The sequence below is a fragment of the Fundulus heteroclitus genome, chromosome 16 (genome assembly GCF_011125445.2).
Source record: "Fundulus heteroclitus isolate FHET01 chromosome 16, MU-UCD_Fhet_4.1, whole genome shotgun sequence".
Lineage (NCBI taxonomy): Eukaryota > Metazoa > Chordata > Actinopteri > Cyprinodontiformes > Fundulidae > Fundulus > Fundulus heteroclitus.
The window spans coordinates 34,526,878-34,546,599 of NC_046376.1; the positions used below are offsets into that span (position 1 = coordinate 34,526,878).

A 19,722-nucleotide genomic window follows, 5' to 3' on the forward strand; every position below is an offset into this window, starting at 1 on the left:
CTTCCTTAGTTCCAACAATGCTAGAGACTGTAGCAAAACAGACCCGTGCTCACTGTGGCCAAGTGGCTTATTTCATGCGACTTTGGGCTTCTTTTTTTCTAAAATCACTTGTAAATTTCATGAGTTGCGGGTTGCAGTTTTTTGGGCTTGTTTCTGAAAGTGAAGTCGCTTATTTGGGCTCTACAATAAGTGACGATAAACACGAGTTATTAAGAGACCTGCTTGCACTACAGACACTTTGAGAATAACCATCTGAAATATCCCTCCGCCTCATTACGAGCTGGAGCGAATCCTGACATAGGAGCCAATGGGAGTAAAGGCAGAGGGAGCAATGTTGTTGTTTTCTGCAGTTTATGGTGCAATAACCGGTGATAACTGCTGAAAGTAGATTACGCGGTGCAGATCACCATTTTGAACAGAGATTGGTTCTGAAGATGAGTTTTTAACAGTCCAGAAACCCAACCCATAAACCATACTTTAATGCTTATTAATTTGTTGTCTCTGTATTTTACAAACTAAGGCTGAATCACATTGCCAAATGAACTACCCTGGAGTTAGTGTCAGCACATGAAGCTGTGCTAAACAGTTCTCTTTCAAGGGTATTAAGCTCCTGAACCCGTTGCAAGCAAAGTGTAAGACTCTGAAATGACCTGGAAATTGTAAACTGTTTTCCAGGCTTTAAATTGTATGAATATGGATATAAACAGCATGCAAAAATATACGAAGAAATTATTGTTTTGGTGTGAAAGCTCAGGATTAGATGTGTGTGAGAGTGAAAAAAGTAATAAAACTTGTGAGTTTATTAAAATGTAAAATTTACTTTATATGTAAATGTTTAATACCATGTCTATCTTTGTTTAAGAAGCAAGAATATATATGTTTCGGCATGAAATATTTCTTTATTTACACATTTGTTTACATATTGTGTAAACATCAGGGCGTTATGTTTAGTGATTTAGCCATTATTGGACAGTTTAACATTTATGGCACCAGCATGTTTTCATTCCAATTGTGAAAAGTGTACAAAAATATTTTTTATTTTTTATTTTCAAGCAAGCATTTTTTGTTTTTACTGGTGTCACTTTCTGGATTCATTCTTTCAGGCCTTGGTCATAAGCAATGCAGCACGGCGCACGTCGACAGTGGGAGAAATCGTCAATCTGATGTCAGTGGACGCTCAGCGCTTCATGGACCTCGTAACATACATCAATATGGTTTGGTCTGCCCCTCTGCAGGTGGTGCTAGCCCTCTATTTCCTCTGGCAGGTAAAATTACACAAACTGAAAAGCCCTCCTTGAGGACTGGAAATTATCGATTGCTGATGCTTTCCTGTCATTATTTCTTGAGGACAAATCGCTCTTTTCTTTGTGTTTATTTGTTGCTTTACAGAACCTGGGTCCATCTGTTCTGGCTGGAGTGGCTGTGATGGTTCTGATGGTTCCAATTAATGCTGTGATTGCCATGAAAACGAAAACCTACCAGGTAAACCATCACACAATACATCACTCTGATTGTCCTAGTGACATGGAATGGTTGGGCTCATGTCATGCCTCCATCACACGTTGCCATGTGTTGAACAGGTGGCTCAGATGAAGAGCAAGGACAACCGCATTAAACTGATGAATGAGATGCTGAATGGCATCAAGGTGCTGAAGCTCTACGCCTGGGAACTGGCCTTTAAGGAAAAGGTGACGGCCATACGGGAGAGCGAGCTGCGCGTGCTGAAGAAGGCTGCTTATCTGGGCGCCGTGTCCACCTTCACCTGGGTCTGTGCTCCCTTCCTGGTGAGTCCTGCTCCGGGGGAATGAAGTTCATCACGGCTTTCTAAAAAAAAACCACACACACCAGTCCATCATCCAACTTCTCTGTGAATAAAAACATTTCAGGATTAAAATAATTTGGAGTGTTATCACTGTCCTGCCCTACAGGTTGCCCTGTCCACTTTTGCTGTGTACGTCCTCATTGATGAAGAGAACGTGCTCGACGCTCAGAAGGCCTTTGTGTCACTGGCGCTTTTCAACATCCTGCGTTTTCCTCTCAACATGCTGCCCTTTGTCATCAGTAGCATTGTGCAGGTTGGTGTGCCTCCAGTCCTCTGTTTAGCGCTCACTGCTGTGTATTGTTTGCATTTCACACACCTCACCTTGAAAGACAACCGAGTCCATGCCAGCTATTTCTGTGCCGCCCAGGAAGCATTCTGGAGCTAAGGCTGTTGCTCAGGGACCCATAGTTGGCAGTCTGTGGGATTCCAACCGGGCAACTTGTGGCCTCTCCAAGACTCAAACACCTGCTCTAAACACCAGACCACCACTCCCCTTCCACACAACATATTGATTATTTTACTTATAAAATATTTTATTTGGATATATAGATTACATATTCTTCCCAAGTGTGTAATATCACTCCGTCCCTCCGGTAGGGTGACCTGATGTCTCCGACTTCTGGGGACAGACCCTGTTTTAGATGACCTGTCCCCGGCAAAAGCTGTCCCCGGAAATGTTCCCGATTTCAGTGTATCATGATGGAGTTAAATATAGTTTAGCGCAACAAGAGGTGTTTACCCGGTCCTGCCGCTTTGCCAAAGCACACCTTCCCCGCCCTGTCGACGTTGCAGTTCACACAAAACTAACCAACCCCCAGGCAGAGATTCTGTGCTTAACAAAATCAGAGACGTCCCCAGTTTTCACTAGAGAAATCAAATCTGGTCACCTTAAACAGCTCTCTCCTGGAGAGCTATCCGTCTCTGTTGGGAGGACAGAGTAGCTGGACTACACTGCCCTGTTTCTAACATAACGACAAAATAAACATAACTTTTATATTGAATTACCTTACTAGGTTTATTGTTGCTAGCGTGTGCTAGAGCACGGGCTGCCTTACATGAATGCACTTCTAGTTTAGACATTACAGTCAGGCATTCTTGTAGACGGCTCAGGGGTCCTGTCATGTAGTGACATAGTGTACCGTAATATCCATTGAGTAGAGCGGCTTCATTGCTAACTAAAGTCGTACTTACACATTTTAACAGATTTTTGAGCGCATTGTACCACATAAAATCAGTGGGTAAGCACAACGGTGAGCATATATAAGGTGCATCGGATTATAAGGCGCACCATCAATTTTTGAGAAAATTTAAGGATTTTAAATGCACCTTATAGTTAAAAATACCATAATTAAAAAAAAAAAACCTGAATAATGTAGTGGTGCTTATAGTGCAGAATAATTCAACCATTTTATTTCATAGCTTTTTAAAACTATATCAAATGTAAGAAAAAGACTATATAAAAGTTATTTTTAATTGATGACTTAAATGATCTTTACTGTAAGCTGACTTGAATATTTGAGCTGCAGATCTTTTAATTTTATTATTCATAAAAGAAATTAAATGATTTTTTTAATTTGCATTATTCATGCATTTCTGTTACTCATAAAAATAGCCAAATTAAGTGAAGAATCTGCTGAAAGTGACAATTTATTTTGTGTAATTAGTTGATTAATTGTTAGAATAATTAATAGAGTAATTCATTACTAAAATAATCATTGGTGACGGCCCTAGTCTGAGCCCTTTTTCTTTAGCTAAGGCGGACAGCTGTTTTGTACAAAGACTTATTTTTATTAAGACAATAAAATTGGAAAGTTATGTTCATAATTGTTCTTACACAGTGTTTAGTTTCATCTCCAACTAATAATAAAAGAAGGAAGTCCAAGAGTGCTTAGCTTTGATTGTCTGTTTTCAGGTCAGTGTGTCCCTGAAGCGGCTGCGAGCGTTTCTGTCAAATGAGGAGCTTCAACTAGACAGCGTGGAGCACACAACACTGGCTGGTTGTAAGTCCCCTCTGATGTGTCGTCTACTTGCCAACACAAAATGCAAACCCTCTTTAAGATTCTACAGACAAACACTGTCTCATGGGTAGGGATGGGTACTGAATTTGGTACTTTCTAGGCACCGGCCGAATCCTGTCGGTACTACCGGTTACCGATTCACATAAAATCAAACGGTACCATGTTTTGGCACCAAAACGCGTCACTGTGACACCGAGGGAGCGGAGGAGTAGTCGATTTTCCATGCCGAACATGAACACAGCAGCGTGCATTGCTGTGTGTAATGACGTGAGGAGCTGCTAGTCCAACAAAGCAGCAAGCTGATAGAAAGTGCTGGAAAGTATGACTCCACTTTTCAAACTGCGCTGCAGATTCTGCTCGCAGAATCCCTTGGATAATGTTAGGCAAAACGCTGCTTATATTTTTTGTTTTGGGTAGAAGCTTTGTCCCACTGTCCAAAAGACTGGGGTAGCTTTTATTTGTTGTGATATGGTTTTGTAATTTTTTTGGCTGATTGTGTCTATAAATACAGTAGATTCCTCCAGGTTGTAGACAGAATTGTCTGTATTTATTAGCCCGGCTAAAACAAATGATGCAAATTTTATATCAATGTAAAAATGCACCATCTTTTGAAAAAACTTGATTTGAATAAGCAGCTTTTGTCAAACCAAATATTTAAAGATACATACCCACAATATGTGCTTAAAAAAAGACTACAAACTGTTTGATCATGATAAAATAAGGTTATAAAAACCAAGCCTCCATCCAGATAATGTTTTGATAGTCCTTTTTGATGCTAAATGTAGTCTAAGCGCCAGGCATGATGAAGTTTGCTTGTAAATAATGCCTGACCGAGTCTGACCCTCTGAAATGTCTCGCAGTAAAGCGGCAGCCCCGCGTGATCGAAGACCAACTGCTAATAATTAAAAACATCAATCTACAGCAACTTTAAGAGCCTCATATCAGAACGTTTACTCACGTCAATCAACTCTGCAGTCAAATCTGAGCATTCGGCAGGTTTAGCGTCCGCTTTAGTGAACACCGATGGTCATACTGTATTCCCAGCAACATTCCAGTCTTTTCCCTCTTGGAGTCATATTTTTTTAGTGTTTTTTTACACTGGATCTTGGACCATTCTTTATTGTTTCGCTGGGCGATGCTAATAGCCGTTAGTTGCTTCTTTTTTTCATCCCCTGTTGCGCATGCGCAGTAACGTACTTCAGTTATTAAAAATAAAAGCACAAGGCTATATTTAATAACAAATTGAACAATAACAAAGCATAAAACACCAAAATAACAACTAATTTGTCAGCAGGACATGATAATCTTTCATAAAAACTTTGTATGCAACCGAGGTATAAATTAAAATGAAGTCAACTAACCTGGCTATGCTCCTTTGAAGAATAATGGGTCTGATTCACTGTCTGTCACTGAAATATCTCAGAAAATACAGCTTAGATTCTGAAACCTTTTTACCCCTTTTGTAGTTCTTCTTATTTCCTTTTCATACTGAAATAATAAACTTTAATGTGTATTGCCTCGTCTGTATCACATTATACTGAATGTTGTCAGTACAAAATGGCAAGTATTCCTGGATCAGCGCTGTGTATTATCGGTCTTCTCAAACCTCCAGCCAGTCATGGCAGATGGCAGTTCACACCAAGCTTGGTTCTGGTTCTGCTGGACGTTCTCCTGTTGTTCTGGGCTGAGTGGTGCTAGCCCTCATGACTACTAAAGTGCTTTATAAATCCAGGCGATTTACCGTTTATCCTCTTCCTAAATCAGAAGTCTCTTTTGGAAATGTCATCAACCAAACCAAGTTGCAGCTACATGTCGGGAAAAACAAACAGAAAAAAAATCTGTACACATTGTTTATTACATGTTGTTTGTTGTATGTACTCTAAGGCAGAGTATCCTGAAAAGAATTTCACCACGGTAACACACAGTGACAATAACGAATCTTAGGAAACAAGTTTGATTTGCTATAGATGTTGTTTTCGGTGACCGGACAAACTGCAGCTAGCAATATAAGTTGTTTTTGGTATGTTTTACTATGTTTTATCCACACAGCAGTCATATTAGATATTAAACTCAGGTTTGATCAGGGATCGTTGACTTTGCATGTTGGAATACTTACCTCAAGGGGCTGTTTCTAGGTAATGTTCCTACTTGGATATTCCAACTTCCAAGTAATGGTGAATGTCTAAATCAAGTCTGATAACCCCAAAGTGCTTTACACTGCAGTCAGTCGCTCACCCATTCACACCCTAATGGTGGTGAGCTATGTTTGTAGCCACAGCTGCCCTGGGGCAGACTGACAGAAGCGAGGCTGCCATACAGCAGCACTACCGGGCCCTCTGACCACCGCCAGCAGGCAATGCGGGTGAAATGTCTTGCCCAAGGACACAACGACTCAGACGGCAACCCAGCAATTACAAGATGAACTCCCTAACTCTTGCGCCACCGTCACCCCAAGTATGATGGGCGCCGTTATTCCAGCGCCCATCATATTTTCTTCATTGTGATGCCCAGCTGTAACTGAGCAGACCCCTACAACAGTAAAAGGGAGTCTTTTGGTACTTCGAGGAGTTTTCTTGTTTTAATGTAATACTTCTTATCTGTACAGATCACAAAGAACCATATCCAACCTATAGGTCATGTCCCATGCATTCATTTTTGTGGTGACGCCACCTGTAACACATTGTCAACATAGACTAAGAGGAGACCTACACAGTGAATCCAGGAATCACCAGTACCCTGACAATGAGAGAGATGGTTTAGAGTTGCTCTGTTCCTCACTGTCAATAAGGCCATAGCCTCTAAGCTGGTCTGCTACTTTTTAGGGGGGGACACAGTCATTAACTTTATTTTTCACATTCTGTTAAATGAAAAACACAATCAGATCAGAAATATTTCCTAACCTGGCCAACAAGTACTGACATTTCTGTATGACTACAGATTTGTTTTTTAGTGATTGATTTATTTATTTAAATTGATTTATGTTGTTTTAATTCCCCCAGCTGCACAAAGCATCTCTATAGTAGATGGAGTCTTCAGCTGGTCCAAAACTGAAACACCAACACTCAAGAGGTAGGTCCCATTGGCCCTCAGCAGTTTATCTTGTCTTTTGCCATGTATTTAAAAACATGAAAGGTTTTGAGTTATTTAATGAATAAAATAAAAAAATGAGACAATTTCTCTTCTCTTTGTGTCTACATGTGTCTGTGTTCAGGCTGAATGTTTGCATCCCAGAAGGCTCGTTGGTAGCAGTGGTGGGACACGTTGGCTCAGGAAAGTCCTCACTGCTCTCTGCCCTCCTGGGAGAGATGGACAAACTTGAAGGAGTTGTGGCTGTGAAGGTGACTGTTCTTACTCTTTCACACTGGCACAGAGTAAAGACACATATACACTAGAGAGCACACATTGAACCCAACCCTGGCGCTGCGTAACTTGGTTCACCTTGGCAAGGCTGGTCTCACGTTTATGTTCCCAAAATATTGATGTGTACCAAGTAACCCTAATCTTATTGTGGTCCACTTTTCTGAACCAAGTGTCTTTGCACTAGGTTTGTCAAAATAACCACACTAAATTTTTTTATTATTCAAACATACTGATTTGCATCAAAATCTATATAAACTGACCCGTTCATATTTGCTGATGTTGCACCTCTTTCAACAGTAGCGTTACAACAACAGAGGCTTTCTGCAGCCACTCTAACTTGTCGAGTACAGCCAAAAAAACCACGAGGCCCTCTTTAGCAACAAGACAACACAAAAGTGTTGTTCGGAGGAACGCTCCTTAAAAAGGGCAGGCCGTCAGGAACAAATATACTTAACAGTGCTGCATGCTAAGCTAACAATGCTACATGCTAAGCTAACTATACGTAATGGATGTTTGAGCATAAAAAAGTCAGTAAGTCTGTCATCCTCCTGAACAACAAGCTAACGCTAGCTGTTATTAGCTTGACGGACAGCCTGGTGGCGGGGTTCTGTTGGTCTCTGAGCGACTCCTTCAATCTGCACAGCGGCGCCATGCAACGCTCCTGCTGCGGTACATTCAGCTAATAAACAGTCAAGTGATGAAAGAAACCAGTACGCCTCCCTCCATTACTCCTCCATTTAGCTGTAAAGATATTGGAGGTGAAGGCGGCCTATTACAGACGTTACTGTGGAGCCAGACTGAAACTGACAATTATAGTAGAAAAATGTCAGAACCCGTAACGATCATCCCTGTTGCTGTGATGAATCACTAAAGAAAATATTGTGCAAAATGGCCAAAAAGACAGAAATTGTAGAGGGCTGCTGCTGAATAATCCTTAGTTTCACTATAAAATAATTATTTTTTGTATAAAATGATAGTTGTCCCTTAGTAGTAAACTTTATTTGCATCATCAACTAATTGACAAGTAAATTAAAGCACACAGTGACACATTAAAGATGAAGATAAAGAAGATAACACAATAATTGTATGACTAAATCAAACATGGATAACTTTCATAAAAGATATTAACGCTTACACTATTAGTGTTATCTGTTCTGTTTTACTTAAATTCTATATGTTTCTAAAGGACGGCCAACACTGACAGAAATAAAAAGAAAACTGGAAATATGTAAATTGGCCAATAAATAAACCAATACACTTAAAATGTACCAATTAATTAATAAAATTAGCAATAAGTTAATGTAATTTTATATGACTGTTAAAAAATATATTGACCGCATGTTTTTAATTAAAATTGATTATCTGTTTTTTTTCTATGTTTATTTCCAACACATTAATTTAAGCACTTTCAAGTCACTAGGAGCAACCTTGTAGTGATACATTTATTGGCCCATTTGTGTTTCTGCTTTTATTTTTAATTATTTCAGTTTCAATCCTCCATAGATCCCTCTACTTTTTTATGCTAATCAAGAAAATTTAAGTTAAGTTTGTGATTTGTAAAAAAAAAAAAAAAATATATATATATATATATATATATATATATATATATATATATATATATATATATATATATATATATATATATATATATATATATATATATATATATTGCACTTAACCATGAAAAAACTCTGTGCTTTCGAAAAAATAGTGCCACTGGATCGAAAATGGTATCAAGTATCAAATACTTTTTTTGGTATTGAAATCGTGTTTGAAATTGTAATATTGTGAACAACCTTGGTCTGTACTAAAATGTACAGGGAGAGGATGGTGATAATTTCACCAAAATTATCACCATTATTCACCAAATTTGCACCAATAAATTCCTCAGAGGTCTAATGTGGCAGCAGATTTAAAATATCTAAAAGGCAACAAACTGGTCGGGAATTAGGATCCCATCTCCTAATTGGGACCACAAAATTTCATTTCAGTGTGAAGTTGAGGGTTTTAGGTCCTTGTTTCAACAGTAAACACATATGGATCAGCCATGACGGTGTCACAGAGCAGGAGACAGGCTGGCCATTAAACTTCACCAAATGTCCAGAGCTGATTTCTACAAAGCTCAGGAGTTTCACTGAGTTCACCAGCTTTGCATGGAAGGCTGCTTCCAGGCCATTGGATAAAAAACCAGTAATTAAATGCATAGAGTTTTATGGTTATAATGTGACAAGTTTATGGTCTGGAATTCCTTTAGCGAAGAACTGTGTTTTAAATCATTGGTTTAAAGCAAAGGTCCTGCAGACGGTCTTATCTGCAATAACAACAGTATTAATAGTAATAATGTGAGCTTGACACTGAAAACAAAGCTTTTTTTATGTGTTGCTTTTAGGGTTCTGTGGCCTATGTTCCACAACAGGCCTGGATCCAGAACTCCACACTGAAGGAGAACATCGTGTTTGGTCAGGGGAAGAGGGAGGACTGGTACAACCAAGTGGTGGAGGCATGTGCTCTCCAGCCGGACCTGGAGATACTCCCTGCAGGAGATGAAACCGAGATTGGGGAGAAGGTACAGACTGAGGGTCCCTCCGTCCACTTAACCAATAATTTAACACCTTGTTTATGCAGTGGAAATGATGTCTTTGACTCTTTAACAACTTATACCATCTGATTCTTTCCCTATACCTTCTAATCGAGTCACATGTAAATGCGTCTTGTGAAAAAACGCATTTAAACAGCTGTAGGCTTGTGGCCCTCTCTTTAAGTAATCGTTTATAACTCCTTGTCTAAACTGTATAATTTTAGCTCCTTTTCTGTTCTGTTATAGGGAGTAAATCTGTCTGGTGGCCAGAAGCAAAGGCTGAGCCTGGCCAGGGCGGTGTATTGTGACCGTGCTGTCTACCTGCTGGATGACCCTCTGTCTGCTGTTGATGCTCATGTGGGAAAACACATCTTTGATCATGTCATCGGCCCGCAGGGCATACTGAAGGACAAGGTGGGTGGACCAACATGGATCATCCTTTGGTCTTTGCTTTTATAAGTCATCATTCTCTGGTACAGTAGGAAAAAAGTTAGAATGATGCAGAGAGCTATGATTTCAAACCAGTTCCTGTGCTGTGCTAGGGCTAGCCTAGTACCGGTGTTGTTTGTTTCCAGACTTTCCATTGCTAAACACTAGAAGAGTCTGTATCTGCGTCTATCTGCATGAAGTGGATAAAGTGAATAAAATGGAAATCCTATCTGGAGTGAGGACACCTTCAAGAGAGTTTAAAAATTTCTATTTTAAACTTAGCTGATTTTAAACTTAGCTGACTGTCAAAAGATCTTGCAACGACTAGAAATAAATAAGAAGATATACAAATATAAATGTCTTATTATTGCTACAGCTCCCCCTCCTGTTTGGGTGTCAGGAGATGGTGGTGCTCCTATTGTCTGAAACAGAAGGGCTACGACTTCTTCAACCTCTTCCGGAAAATATAATTGTTTTATTTTTTATTGACTTTTTGCATATTTATTATAAAAGTAAAACTATAAAGGCAGCATCTTCAAGCGGCTTTGTTATTTTCATCCTGATTTATTATTTGTATTTTTTTATCATATATGCTACTGCTATTGAACTGTTAGTATTTCTAAGAAAGATCACAATTTTTTTTATTTTTGCAACCGTATGAATTCCACCGTCGGCTGTTGCCACTGCATACGAGGTTATCAACTTACTTGTTGCTAAACTACAGACACAACATTCAAATGTGTTTGTGACAATATTTGGAGATTTTAACCAGGCCCCACTCTCTGCTACACACGTTTCCCCAGCTTGCTCGCTGCTATACCGGAAGAAAAAAAGTGTGATTTGTTTCATCCAGATGTCAGGGTTAAATGCAGTACATCTCCATCACAGGACCTCCTAGTGGCAAATCGGATCACAAGCTAGTTTGGAGTCCAGACTGGGATGCTCTTAGATGTTTATTTAATCGATCACAAACTCAGTCATCTCCATGTAGCTGGCAGTGTGGACAACAACATTCCCACTTAAACAGCGAGATCCTTCCCTAATGCCAAACCCTGGTATTTCAGTGAAAGGAAGGAACTGCCAAACAAGAAAGATTGAGCCTTCGTTGAATTAGACTTCAGAGAAAAGACATTGAGCTGTCTGCATGGTGCCATACCATCTACCGGGGGGGTAGATAATATGACACCATTACTTCAGCAGCATGCCACACACCAGCTGACTCCAAGCACAATAAATCACTAGAGTTTTTCCCCCCTCAGCACTCTGCCATGTAACCCTCATGGTTCTTCTATAACAAGCCCTGGCTCTACCCTCAAATGAAGGCTCTCCCTACAGAGAAGGAATTAAACCTTTAGATCAGAAAAGGAAGAGGAGCTGAGAGCCGTACAGAAGAAACTGAGAAAGGATGATCAGAATTAATTGGTGCCAATCTGTGTGACAGACACTCTGTGCTGGTTGTTTGATTTTTAGTTTTTGATTCTCTAGCAATATTACTGTTACAGAAGCTTTTAGCGTATGCTTACAATGCTGAGGATGGAGAAAACAGTTACTGGATTAATGACTTTCTACTTAGAAGCATGCCGATTGTGTTGGATGTTTGCAGACTCGAGTGCTGGTGACCCATGGTTTGAGCTACCTTCCCCAGACCGACCTGATCCTGGTCATGGTAGAGGGGGAGATCACAGAGGTAGGCTCCTACCAGCAGCTCATGGCCAAAGAGGGCGCCTTTGCTGAGTTTCAGCGAACATACACCACTGTTGACCAAGCTGAAGACGGTGGTAAGCAACATTTCATTACTACTATTTCATTTACTATTTATTTATTCATCGCTGCCGATTGCAGGAGTTGTTTTTCTACACTCAGGAGAAAGTAGGTAGATTTTTCTTATGGTTGCCTTAAGAATATTTCTCCTCTGGATCATAAGGTTTCCTGTGGTGGCTGCAGGTACGACTCAGATGTAGGCCCTCTATCGCTAAGCTTTCATTTGTGTTCCCTGCCCTAGAGTTTAAAACAGGCGCCAAGACTGGAGCCAAAGCAGTGGAAAACGGTGCTGTGCCTGCTCTCATTGGGTGAGTGGATCTGGACGAAATAAAGCTCAGGGAGATCTGGAACACACAGTTCTGGTCAGAGGTTTACATGCATACATCATAGGCATTAACAGCCTTTAATCTATGTCTTTAAAGTTGAGCTGGAACAGTTATTTTTCCAGGGTAGAAGGATTACCAATCAACTCAAATCTTAGAATCTGATCTGCAAGTTTGAATTTAATGTTGAGTTTTTTTAGCTCCACACAGGTACAAAGCCAAATCTACATAGAAACTCAAATACTTGCAGCTCCATTGATATTTAGATTAATGTTCCCCTTAAAGTTACTGTGAAGCTATCATCAAGCCTCTGGCGTAGTTCCACAGGGATATCAGACCACACTTATTACCAGAAATGCTACATCATGTTTAAATGGGTTCATATCCTCAAACAGACCCCACTTTTGAGTGTGGCCCATAATCCAGTGACGATGTGAGTTGAGGATCATTGTCCTGTTGGAACAGGCTGTTCCAACAGGACAATGATCGTTGTGTCAAGACATTGTTCTTGACACAACGTCTGGGCAGAACATTTTACTCAAAGGCTGTCCGACTGCTTTGCTGTGATTGGCCAGGATTTAGATGGCCGTGTTCAGGTTGGAGAAGCGGAAATGTCTCCCACATGTGTGGAACTGCAGTCCCGCAGTTAAACTCTGGTTGTTTAAGCGGTCGGACATATCAATTCCGCTCACTTGTGGCGTTTTCTCTATAAATGATCCAAGCGAGGCAGTCCTGTCCTCGTAGCACCGCACGTCACCAATGTCCACAGCACGATGGTCAAGACCATACTGGGGTTTAGCAGGACAGGTTCCGCTCAGAACAGGCCTCGCTGTAGTCGAACTAAGAAGCTGAGTGCATGTACTCAGGGCCATATCCAGAGAATGTCTGTTGAAGATGGAAGCAGAAGTCATGCTAGCATTGCTGCAGAGCTTAAAGGGGGTGGGGGTCAGCCACACACTGCATCAAACGGGTCTGCATGGCTGTCGTCCCAGTAGGAAGAGCTTTGTGAAGAGGATTCACAACAAAGCTGCAAACGTTTTGCCGAAGACGAGCAGCCTGAGGACATAGATCACCGGGACCAGGTTCTGTGGTCTGATGAGACCAACTTATTTGATTCCAGGTGAGGGGTACAAAGACAAGTGTGCCTCTCCTACCATCTTGCATGTTGTTGGAAGGGTCATGGTTTGGGCTGCTGGCTACAAGTTTATTGACGGAAACATGAATGCCAACATGTACTTTTTGCCTGGTACTGGGACAGCTTTTTCTCAGTGGGTAGAGTAGTTGTCTTGCAGTCAAATGAATAAATGAATAAAAAGAAAGTGTCCACAGGTTGACAAGTGCCTACCTGCCTCCCACTTCGCACAATGTTGCCTACAAACATGTGTACCTATGAATGTCTGCATGCTGGTGAGTGTAGTCGTGTGAATCTGGCTATGATGTAAAGCGCCCTAAGTCAGTATGACTAGAAAAGCTGTTTATAAATTCAGTCCATTTACCTACTAAAGCAGGGGATCTTTGGAAACTGGGCTGCAGGGCAGTATTCCAACATGACTACAGCAGGCACACCTTCAAGACGAGAGCTGCCTTGCTAAAGAAACTGTGGGTAAAATGCTGGACTGGCCAAGGATGTCTCCAGGACCAAATCCTGTTGAACACCTGTGATTTAGACATTAATGGCTGTATGTTGGGCTATTTTAAAGGCTATTTCATGTATACATTTACAATTATACAAGACTTTACTAGTTGACATTGAGTTAAAGTGTAACATCTTCAGTGTTGTCCTATGAAAGCATGTATTAAAGTATTTACAAAAATGTGACAGGTGTACTCACTTTTGTGAAATACTGTATTTTAGCCTCTTTGTATAATTTAGACGGTATTGACTGGGGGGAAATCCAAATTAGATTCAAACTTGTGCACTCATTTCTTGTTTTTACAATATATTAGAGTTGTTTCTGTACGATCATTTCAACTAAAATAAAGAATGGCACTATATCATCATAAGCCCAAAATGAATTAGTCATTTATGGCGACAATTAGTGTATATAAACAGAGTGGTACTGGAAATCTGCACATGAAGAGACTCAAATCTCCCAAATTTTCTGCCTTTCTTGCTGGAACACATCCTTTTTACCAAACATTTGATATGAAGAAGTTTTTTGACCATTACAAACATGTGTTTTACTTCTATTGACAGCAGCCCAGCTGTCAATAGTGAATCCAAAAAGTCCCCTGAGGCTAATGATGCCAGAGAACCGAACAAGAACACCAGGAACGCCGAGACAGGGAAGCTGACTGAAGCTGACAAAGCCAACACTGGGCGGGTATGTAGAGTGAAAAAAACAGTAATATATATTATACATGTGGTGTGGATTAATTATCCTTTATTCAATGCATTATTGAAAAAGTTATAGAAACATATCCTGAATGCTACCAGCTTATAAAAATGTAAGTGGAACCCCAGATTGACAGCAACATGTTCCTTATAACACTGATTGCTTCACTGTCTATTGAACAGAAACTCAGTCTGAATGCATTTGGGGGGGGGGGGGGGGTTCAAGATAGGCTACCAATCTCTAAGCCACTGGGGCCCTTATGGGGCCTCACTGTGGTGTTGTAGGTATGATGCAGTTTGGACACGTGTTAGTCCAAATTGTTTAATTTTATTTTATAAACTGCAAAGTTGGGGCTTTCAAAGTTATTTGTTCCAACTTTAGTCCAATAGTTGAGAAGAACCACACTGGTAGATAAAAATCCCATTTAGTTATAGAAAGGGAGATTGTTAAGGCTACTTCACACTGCAGTTCTTAATGCTTAATTTCTTCTTTTTCTGAAATCAGATTATAATTTTTTTGCAAGGTCATTCCCATTACAACTCTTGCACTTCACAATGTTTTGGCAAAACAGAGGCCTGTTTGGCTGTGATACATGACCAGGACTGGTGGGCAAGGGTGCCGCCAGGAATTTTAGGCCCCATGACAAAAAATCTGATTCATCTTAAAAGCTCATATTAATATATGTATTTGTTCTTTTTTTGGGGCCACTGTTATTTTAGCAAGTAGTAGCAGATTCCAGATGCTCTCATCTCCTCTCCCTCCTCAGGTCAAGATGGTGATATTTTGGGCGTATCTGAAAGCCATCGGTGTGTTTTTGTCCTGCTTCAGTCTGCTGCTGTTCCTGACCCACCATGTGGTCTCCCTCTTCTCCAACTACTGGCTCAGTCTGTGGACTGATGACCCGGTGGTCAATGGCACTCAGCCTTACAGACTTATGAGACTGGGGGTGTACGGTGGTTTGGGTCTGACCCAAGGTAAGTCCGAAAATAAGGCTTTTTTTATGCGTTACGGTTCTGTATGTGCTGTGTCTTTAAAACTTATTCATATTATATTTTATCATGTTACTTTTTGTTTTAATGGGATTTTTTTTGTGACAGAACGTAGTACATAATTATAAAGTGGAAAGTAAGAGACATTTGTTTCAGACAGAAAAGAGAGGAATAAAAGTTTTTGGAAATGAATCTAAATGAAAGCAACAGAGCTACTCCAACATGCCACCTTGAGCAACACTACTTAGAAAGAATCCAAACAGAGCTCTGTTCAAGCCATCTGTTGGCTAAGACATGGCCTTCCACCTGAACTGACTGGCTTGGCAGGGAGGTAATTAGTCAGAGAAGCAACCAAAGAAGCTCATCGCTACTTTGGAGGAGCTGCAGAGATCCATTACTGAATCTGTAGGGGGAGAATCTGTTGACAGAACAGTGTGTCGTGCATGCTGCATCAAGAAGAAAGCTGAACAAAGTCCTGTTGGGGCTGTGCCACCAGCTATGTGCTAGACACAGCCCAGTCATGGCAGTACCAGCACCATGCTCCGGGAATGCTCGTCTTTAGCATCCATAGCACATTTATCAGATTATTAATTTTTTTTTACAATCCTGGTTCTTTTACTTCCATGTAACAATTTAATGGTACTTTTTGCTGGTCTATAAAATAAACAGATGAAAAGGGGCATGTATATGTTTGTGAGGAGTTGTATTTGAAGTACCTCATTCAGCTTTGTAAATTGTCTCACCTTTCTCTACCTTGTAGGTGTAGCAGTCTTTTGTTATTCCCTCTCCATCTCCATCGGGGGCATAATGGCTTCCCGCTTCCTCCACCAGTCCATATTATACGAAGTCCTGCGCTCACCCATGTCCTTCTTTGAGAAAACCCCGAGCGGCAACCTGGTCAACCGCTTTGCCAAGGAGATGGACACCATTGACTCCGTTATCCCCAACATCCTTAAAATGTTCATGGGCTCCTTGTTCAACGTGTTGGGTTCTTGTCTCATCATCCTGTTTGCCACACCACTTGTGGCTATCATCATTCCTTTCCTTGGGCTGCTCTACTTTTTTGTGCAGGTTAGTAAAACCTACATCCTGTGTTTCTGCTCTGGGTGCAGCTCTGACTCGTTCGTCGACGCGACTGAAACTGTTGTGCTTTCCGTCGGCTGTGTGTGTCCAGAGGTTTTACGTGGCAACTTCTCGCCAGCTGAAGCGCCTCGAGTCGGTCAGCCGTTCACCAATCTACACCCACTTCAACGAAACTTTGCTGGGCACCTCTGTCATCCGAGCTTTTGGTGAGCAGGAGCGGTTCATCCATGAGAGTGACCACCGGGTAGACCACAACCAGAAGGCCTACTACCCTGGTATAGTAGCTAACAGGTTAGGAGCACGGCTATTTTCTTCCCTCTCTCTCTCCTCAATCTCTGAAATACAGCTGCATTGTTATAATTTTAATAAATCATAGAAATCAATCATGCTTTATATTTTCTTGAGATAAGCACCAGTAGAAATCAAAGGTTTTTGCAAAGCTCTACTCTACTTAAAGCCATTTTAGCAGGTTTCTTTCTTTTTCTCTCTCCATTTTGCCTGACGTACCTCTGTTCCTGGTATTTTTAGATTTAAATACCTGCCATATTTCGTACAGAGTTTTTTTTTTTTTTTTTATCAATAAAAGTACTAAAGAAATGTAGAGAATTGAGGCCAAAGAAGTCTGGAATTTATCCCGACTTGTCTTAACGTGCTGGATAAGATTATTTTCAATAGCTACTTAAACCTTCCTCTGTTCATCTGACCTTATTTTAAATCCTTCACTGATACCAAAACAGCTAATTTTGAGTCGTCTTCACTCAAAACTGCTTCCACGTCGAACAATGGTTTAAGCAAAGTAGATTCAGTGATCTGAAAAAGACTGGGTTCTTGTGTCTGACCTCTGGTCCGGGCCGGTTGAGCTTAAAATTGTCAGACTCTGATCACCAGAGAAAGTCTCTGCGTCTCTGATTTCCTCTCCTCCGTATTTCCTGTTTCAGTCCAAGCTGAACCTGTTTTTGAACCTGGCTTTGTTTAGGTGGCTGGCAATTCGGCTGGAGTTTGTAGGCAACTGCATTGTGTCGTTTGCTGCCCTGTTTGCTGTCATAGCCAGAGAAAGCCTCAGCCCCGGCATCATGGGGCTGTCCATCTCCTACGCCCTGCAGGTAAAGGCAACACTTTGCTAGTTGTCAACACCAGCATCAGTGGAGCGATATGTTTTTGTAAGTCTTGGATGGATTTGCTTAATAAGGATTTGCCCCTTACCTCTGTCTGCAGCTGACTGCCTCACTGACGTGGCTGGTGAGAATGTCCTCTGATGTAGAGACAAATATTGTGGCTGTGGAGCGGGTGAAGGAGTACTGCAACACTGAGAAAGAGGTACGCAGCACTTTCTTTGGTGCAGAACCATCTTCAGAACGACACCTAACATGGGGTTGCTGGTTGACGTTTGGTCCCCTTTTTGTGATGTGGGTTTTATGCTTTGGATAAGAGCAGAGACTATCTTAGAAACTTTTAAAATTAATCATCCAACCAGGACATTTTCTCCCAAAAACTGGGAGCAAAGAAAATGGAGAAGTCTTTGTGTTTCCAGACTCAGTTCTATATTATACTACCTGAAAATTCACATTTCTGAAAATACGTTGTTGAAACAAGCAGAGTACTTTTTCAGATTGGTGTTATTGATTTATGGTCTAAAAGAACATGGGGACAATGATGTTGCATTTCAGTATTTTTTGCCATCAGCATTTCTACGAGGCATTCATATCGAATCACAATCAAAAGCACAATGTCTTGTCGTTGGGGTCAGATTGAGGAGGATATAGCCTTAGGGCTGGATTCTGGGGTAGGTTATATAGGTGGTAGGGCTGTGTATCCAATACAAAGATTAATATCGATGTTTTTAAAAACGATTTCATATCTATATTATTGCTTTCAATGTCCATATACCTCCCAACCCCTAGGGGGAGTTATTACATTACTGTTCATAGTGAAGAAGTGCATGTGAGACAAATTGATTTATTTGTATAGTTTTTTTTTTTTTTTTTAGAAGCGCCTTCGTCCCTAAAAACCGATGTTTGGGCAGATTTTTTGTTTCTGTAATATGTTAAATGCATTGAACCAAATCCACTTTATTTTCCTGTTAAAATAAATTTCCTGTTCAATAAATTGAACAAAAATATAATATTTGGCTGGTTTTGTTGATTGAATAACTGAGCATTAATTTGAAAGTAATAAATATTGATACTAGAGTCAAATCAAGCTGAGCTATACCGAATAGTTTTGTATCGTGAGCTATGTATCGAGAATCGTATCAAATCAGCTCATTCTAGATGATACGCAGCCCTATTGGTGGTCACCTAGGGTGTCAGCTGCTTAAGAGGCCACTGCAGCAAGAACTCAAACAGATGGAAGAAATGATGGCAACAATGTGCAGGCCTGACTGGTGCCCTTAGCTCCTGCTATGTTAGACAAAGTGTTCACGGTGTTTTCCTGGTTGACTTTGGATGAGCTTGTGATGTGATGTGATGTGTCATTGACCCACAGGCAGAGTGGCAACATGAGCCTCCCACCATTCCCCCTGGCTGGCCCTCTCAGGGCTGCATAGATATTCAGGGCTTTGGGCTGCGCTATCGCCACGACCTGGACCTGGCCATTCGCAATATCACCATCACTATTAACGGAGGCGAGAAGGTGGGTCTTACTGTGGCTGTGATAAGCTCAGGAGCTCTCACTGTGGGTGAGCTCCAGAGGAATTGAGTCCACTCATCATAACCATGGATGTTCTGCTGGTTGCCATCAGGTAGGGATTGTGGGGCGGACTGGTGCAGGGAAGTCCTCCTTAACACTGGGGCTGTTCCGGATCATTGAAGCAGCAGAGGGCCACATCTTCATAGATGGAGTGGACATTGCTAGCCTAGGCCTCCACGAGCTGCGCTCCAGAATCACCATCATCCCACAGGTCAGTAAAGAGGGCTTAGGGAAGCAAGCAGCACCTGATCCCGTTGCTGCTTTTGGAAACATGCGATTCCAGTGGAGGAGAGATGACAAGGGACCAATCAACTAATGTGAGGCGGATCTCTGCT

General features: G+C 41.1%; 1 protein-coding gene across 2 annotated transcripts in view; it reads left to right on the top strand.

Moving 5' to 3' along the window:
* abcc1 (ATP-binding cassette, sub-family C (CFTR/MRP), member 1) overlaps window positions 1–19,722 on the top strand; it is a 51,328-nt gene that overhangs the window by 23,995 nt on the left and 7,611 nt on the right. The window contains exons 10-28 of one of the 2 annotated variants that reach the window (XM_012860936.3): window positions 1,104–1,265; window positions 1,390–1,482; window positions 1,581–1,784; window positions 1,929–2,075; window positions 3,735–3,822; window positions 6,840–6,909; window positions 7,052–7,178; window positions 9,590–9,766; window positions 10,025–10,192; window positions 11,811–11,985; window positions 12,210–12,276; window positions 14,492–14,615; window positions 15,394–15,601; window positions 16,377–16,687; window positions 16,791–16,990; window positions 17,676–17,802; window positions 17,915–18,016; window positions 19,184–19,330; window positions 19,440–19,598. In XM_012860936.3, the coding sequence (XP_012716390.2) occupies window positions 1,104–1,265; window positions 1,390–1,482; window positions 1,581–1,784; window positions 1,929–2,075; window positions 3,735–3,822; window positions 6,840–6,909; window positions 7,052–7,178; window positions 9,590–9,766; window positions 10,025–10,192; window positions 11,811–11,985; window positions 12,210–12,276; window positions 14,492–14,615; window positions 15,394–15,601; window positions 16,377–16,687; window positions 16,791–16,990; window positions 17,676–17,802; window positions 17,915–18,016; window positions 19,184–19,330; window positions 19,440–19,598 (2,856 nt within the window). Of the gene's footprint in view, window positions 1–1,103; window positions 1,266–1,389; window positions 1,483–1,580; window positions 1,785–1,928; window positions 2,076–3,734; window positions 3,823–6,839; window positions 6,910–7,051; window positions 7,179–9,589; window positions 9,767–10,024; window positions 10,193–11,810; window positions 11,986–12,209; window positions 12,277–14,488; window positions 14,616–15,393; window positions 15,602–16,376; window positions 16,688–16,790; window positions 16,991–17,675; window positions 17,803–17,914; window positions 18,017–19,183; window positions 19,331–19,439; window positions 19,599–19,722 lie in introns of both variants that reach the window. The other variant, XM_012860927.3, reaches the window with a different exon arrangement.